This window comes from Elaeis guineensis, chromosome 9, assembly GCF_000442705.2.
Source record: "Elaeis guineensis isolate ETL-2024a chromosome 9, EG11, whole genome shotgun sequence".
Lineage (NCBI taxonomy): Eukaryota > Viridiplantae > Streptophyta > Magnoliopsida > Arecales > Arecaceae > Elaeis > Elaeis guineensis.
The window spans coordinates 2,540,289-2,545,547 of record NC_026001.2 but is presented as its reverse complement, the minus strand read 5'-3'; the positions used below and the strand labels follow the sequence as shown (position 1 = coordinate 2,545,547).

The 5,259-nt window shown below is 39.4% G+C and overlaps 1 protein-coding gene across 3 annotated transcripts; it reads right to left on the bottom strand.

Annotated features, from left to right (window-relative positions):
- Positions 1-146: 146 nt before the first annotated feature.
- LOC105052128 (glucan endo-1,3-beta-glucosidase 14) lies at positions 147-5,139 on the bottom strand. Of its 3 annotated transcripts, XR_833319.4 has the most exons (4): positions 4,793-5,137; positions 1,581-2,608; positions 803-947; positions 147-402 (listed from the first exon to the last, which is right to left on the bottom strand). XR_833319.4 is itself a non-coding variant. In XM_010932838.4 (3 exons), exons 1-3 carry the CDS (start codon positions 4,839-4,841, stop codon positions 364-366), a joined length of 1,116 nt encoding a protein of 371 aa, XP_010931140.1. In that variant the 5' UTR covers positions 4,842-5,138; the 3' UTR covers positions 147-363. The 3 variants fall into 3 exon arrangements, 2 of the variants coding, with proteins under 2 accessions (XP_010931140.1, XP_073099915.1); XM_010932838.4 differs by lacking the exon at positions 803-947 and having other exon boundaries at positions 4,793-5,138; XM_073243814.1 differs by lacking the exons at positions 147-402; positions 803-947 and adding an exon at positions 954-1,112 and having other exon boundaries at positions 4,793-5,139.
- Between the last annotated feature and the right edge of the window lie 120 nt (positions 5,140-5,259).

Below are 5,259 nucleotides of genomic sequence, written 5' to 3'. Positions count from 1 at the left end.
TTATTTAGCCTATTCGTTTTGTGGCTCCAGCCATCAATGTCCTCAAAAGTTAACCTCAGATTCTCCATCTTCGCTTAATCTCATGGCTAATGGCTGTTATGGTAGTGAAGCAAATGATAACATGGAAGTATGATAAATCTCAAGCGTCGGTCGCGAAGGCTACATGGACCTGAGCATTCATTATTCCTCTGTAAATTAAGATCAGTTTTTCAAATGTTACTTTCTCATTGCCGATTTATTTCTGCACAAGAATTTTAAATCAACTGTTTTTCTATCCCTAAATTTCAGCCGGTTGCTTCCACGGGAACCAGTTGTCGTCAGCATGCGGCCGGTCACAATGTGATAGCAAGATTCAGACGCAGCCTAGCGCACTTCAGAGTTGAGAATCTCTAGAGGATTTGCCTGCACCAAAGACAGTATCTGGTTAGATCAATATTTAACGAGTATTGGTGCCACAAGAAATACACGCTACTTTATACGTGGAATATGTGGCAGGCGCGTCGTGGCAAAAAGACCACACCCTATTTTCAAGAACAACAGCAGAAGGGAAGGGAAGAGGCTGCAACGCCCAGAGTATCAGGAGCTTCAGTACGGGCACGAGAAAACAAATAGGAATCTGAAATCTTGTAAGAGAAGATACATACAGGATCGGTATTGAGACAACTTGACCCGTCACCTAATAGCTACACTGACCACGAGAAGCGGTCGTGTTTGACAACTCTTTCAACTTTCTAAGCTTAAAGTGGAACTGGACCTATCAGGAAAAAGAAGCGGACGAGAGGGATTTCAATCAGCCAATTACCTGGACACCTTCCAAAAACTGGTGGAGGCAAGAAATCCTCAGTCATTAGTTGTTCCTCCACTTTGCTTATCATCTAGAGAATATGCTTTTAAGCTAAGATGAAAGCTGCTATCGTGATGATGAGAAGGCCTAGCCCATGAATCACCTGCATTTACGGAAAGGTTAGTCCTTTTCCTTTTTCTTTATTTTATTTTTCCTACAGAAAGCTAAAGGCAATGATCAGGGCCGCGAAACATCAATGACAGATCTTCTGTGCTAGGAACTTGTAGCACACTTAATCCTTCACACAACAATTGCAGCTTGCTCTCCCCTACAAGTTCAGTTGCAGAAAAAATTAATTCTAAGAAAGATTGGGATGCTCCTTATTTTTTTTCTAATGCCATTCATTCGATCTGCCACCGAAAATTAATTTTCCTTTATATTTTCAGAAGTGCACAGAATGAACTAGAACAATCCTAATGGTGAAATATTATCAAAAAATGATTGACGGACTAAAGAAAATAAAGTGGAATAAAGTAAAAAAGAGTAAATAGATTTAGTTTGATTCTCTTTCTGTGACAAATAAAAACAGATATGGTTGTTTCTACCACTTGCATGATCAGCTCAGCAACATTGTGTTGTATCAGAGCTTTGATCTCATGAATAAGACTAAAGCAGCAAAGTAGATGAGAATGAAAAGAAAAGGAATCTGCCATTATATACTACAGCACCAAAAGGCCTAACGCCTATGTGAAAAATAATATGACAAGCTTTGCATAAAAGGATATGGATCTCTTACCATCAGCTTGCATGATGATGACATTGGTCGAAGGTAACCATGTAATCCAATATTATAAACTGGGGTACCATCAGGATAAAACAGCCCATAGTTCCTTTCTGAGGTTGACCCTGGTTTTAAATCTTCATTAAACAGCGCAAAAACATAGATATCAATGGGCACTGAAGGTTTCAGGGGTGTGCCCTGATTCATTGCTATCCTTCGCAACAAATTCCCATTATACATTGCTGCATTATCTGGAGTGGCCCCTACCTCGTCAGGATCTCCCTTGGATGGCCACCCAGTCTCAGAAATCCTTACATCAATATCTGTATGACCCATTCCTTGAATTGCAGTATAAACTGAATCGATCTGAGCATAAAGCATGTTGTCATAATTCAGATTGGTATTTGGATCAGTGATTCCTGAATTAGGCTGAAAGAGGACATATTCCAATGAGACAGTATTCGGGTTTGCTTTGTAGGCGAAGTAAGGATAGGCATTTACGAGAAAGGGGGACTTGGTCATAGAATGGAAGTTGAGGAGGGGATGGATGTACTCAGCAAGATCCTGGCGGAAAGAGCCCGAGGAAGGAGGGTAGGAGTTTCCCAAGATGTCAAGGGAATGCGCAGTGGTGACATTCACTTGCTTGTCCAATCCGAGGGCAACGAGAGCTTGGTATACCGATTGCATTGCTGGAAGAAGGTTAGACTTCAAAACAGTGTCATTGCTGGTGAAGACCTCATTTCCGATGGTGATACAGGTGATTCGGGTATGTGGAATGTAAGGCTGGACATGCTGTTGGAGCCATACCTGGGCTTTTGTCGAGTCTGTCATTGTTGACACATTCTCATTGCCAATTCCAATTATGAACTCAATGTTGGTATTAAGGAAGGCACTGAGGACATTCTGGTCGGCATCGTAGAGCTTTACTCTGCTGATGTTAAGGGATTGGAGGAGGCCAGCAACTCGGGTAGGAGGAGGAAGATTGTTGGCAATCTGCCCATAGTTGATTCCAATTGTGAGGCAAAGAATTTGGAGGACTTGACCTGCAAAAATGATTTCTCTTGCATCAATAATTTAGTACTTGTAAGCACATCCACTTGCTTCTTTTCATTCATTAGGCAACTACCATGACTGGTATAAAAGAAAACTTTCATTAAGAAATGGTCCTGGAAAGGAAGCAAGCTCCTAGCAGAATATGCTATGGGAAGGAGCCATAACATTTGTGACCCTATCAAGCATCAGTTGAACAAACAGAGAGTTCTTTCTAAAGTAACCAGAGATAGCATGTTGATAAGAGAAATAGATAAAACCGGAAACAATAAGTTCCAGTACTTTATCACAAGCTTGCAACCATAAACATACCACAAAAATAAACATTTCACTAATCTTGAAAAAGGACTTAAGTGAGATTCTTGAAAAACTGCCTCCAATGGGAAACAAGTATATCTCACATAATCAAAAGTAAAAGACATCCGTAGCTCAAAACAGCAACCTTTCAAGCACTATATTAGATTCTTGCAAGGCCCACTACAGTGCAAGAATATTACTTATAGGAACACAAAAGCTGAGTGTGTCTCCAAAAAGATTCTTTCACAGAGTACATTGATCACAACCACAGAATACACAAGTCGCTAAATATGTTTCGCACCTCTTGGAATTAGAACCTCAATGTCAATCTCGATAAGATTTAAAGTTTACATGTCACAATGTGAAATTTGAGAGAGATACAAGAAAACTATCAGTAAAAGCTAAGACATGCTTGATGTCTGGTCAAAGGCCTGCAGTAGATTAGCATCTCAGTACCCTTTAATTGGACGACAAAATGATAATCTAGGGATTTAATTTCAAGCAAATTTCAGGAGTCCAAAGATGGTCTCCATAAACAAGTTGTTTTATTAAATTTGATTAGTAACACAAACTCACAAAGACACAACAAAAGAGAAAAAGAATGACAGTCTGGTTTCCACCAGACCTTCTAGAAAGTATATCAGTCCTTCTGTTGTACTTAAGCATTTCCACATTTTACTATTGAAATAAATTTCCACATGATCACGTGATTGTGGCAGTGCTGAAAAGTAGGAGATTCATTTATATTGTCAATTCTAAAATGAATCAGATCCTGGTAGTTCCCTTTTTTTTTTTAATGCAATTGAGTCAGTCACCAATACCAGCTAAACTGCCATGCTACATATAGAATGGTTAGATTTAAATTAATAGCTAACTGCAGCTTGTTACCAAACCTTAGATCTATAGTTAAATGAGAGATGATTCAGCACATATTTTAGAATATTTTTATGCCTTCTGATGACGCTGACCTTACGCTCGTTGGCACATGCAGCCATGTGGATGTCTGCTCCAAGAATTAATTAATCATAAAGTTTATTTAGTTAAGTATTTGAGAATAAAAATAGCATGTTATCTTTTTTTTTCTCTTTAAAATATGGAGCTTACTGTATCTCATAAAACAAACTAGAGAAAGTCCAAACATCATAGAAGAAGATATGTGAATAATCCAAACAGAAGCGCATGAATAATTACTAAAGAAATCAAGGAGAAGTTGAGATGTCAAAAATTTCAGGGAAGAAGACAGCAAACCTGTGGTTTCAATTGAGCCGAAATATTAAGGGGAAAACAAGGAAAAAAAAAACTACAAAAAGTATCCATTGATTCCTAATTCTTGATTCAGATCCAAGCTGCAACGCTTGTTTGACTGCCCCCAGTTTCCATTTCTTAGCGGGGAAAAAATTGAAAAACTCATACAAACTCCAAGAAACATAATTTTAGTAAAATAAACATATCAGAAATCGATGCAAAGAGATCAACAAAATAATAATTCAACAAACTAACGACATCAACAACTCGAGAAACCTAAATTTATCATAACTAAACCATCAATGTCACTTGATCAAGAACTCCAAGAAACCTATATTTATGAAAATTGAATCGAAGAGAAAAATCAATATGAAGAGAGAAAGAAACAATCCTGCAAACCAAAGACATCAAGAAATCCTTCCAAGAACGTAAATCTATTAATAGGAAATGGAGAAAAACAATATAAGCTCTGTTTGACGAAATTAAGACTTGTATTACTTGCTTGCCCTTCTAATCTGAAAGAATTACCAACCAATGCAAGAAAGAAGAATTTTACAAAGATCAAAAGAAAAGCTCCAAGATATTCCAAGGGAATATCGAGAGAGCATGAGAGAGAGGAAGGATGGGCTTGGGACCTGAGAATAACCAAAAGAGGAGGAGGAGACGGCAAATCCGTACTGCCATTGCTTTCTCTAACCCACCACCCTCGACCTGGATTCCACCGGGCTCTACCTCTCTCCTTTGGAGCTCTCTCTTCTTCTGGAATCCCTCTCCCCCCGAAATCTGAACTGCGAACTCGCGCTCATGAAGCAGCTATTAAAAGAAAAACAAAGGGAGTTGAGGAAGCTAGCTTAATCCTCGCCGGCACGTGTCCTCTCCTCCTCCCCTTTGGATTACAAGAAATATGCCCTCCAACCTTTTTTTTTTCGTTTGCCCTCCCACCGACTTCCCGAGTTCCGACTCGCAGGCCGGGTAGGATGCGAGGTTACGTGGGGCAATCCCGTTAGTTTGAATATATTTCGGTTGAGTGGGAAACAATGCGAAACAAGGAAGGTAACCGACACATGTCGGTGGAACCCAACGTGACACAGACATGGGATGG

Excerpts from the sequence above, each read along its gene's own strand:
- LOC105052128 (XM_010932838.4), bottom strand. The coding sequence starts at position 4,841 with ATGGCAGTACGGATTTGCCGTCTCCTCCTCCTCTTTTGGTTATTCTCA. Across the intron at positions 2,609-4,792 it reads CCTCTTTTGGTTATTCTCAG|GTCAAGTCCTCCAAATTCTT; the intron begins GTCCCAAGCCCA and ends TCATTTTTGCAG. Across the intron at positions 403-1,580 it reads CATCATCATGCAAGCTGATG|GCAAATCCTCTAGAGATTCT; the intron begins GTAAGAGATCCA and ends TCTTTGGTGCAG.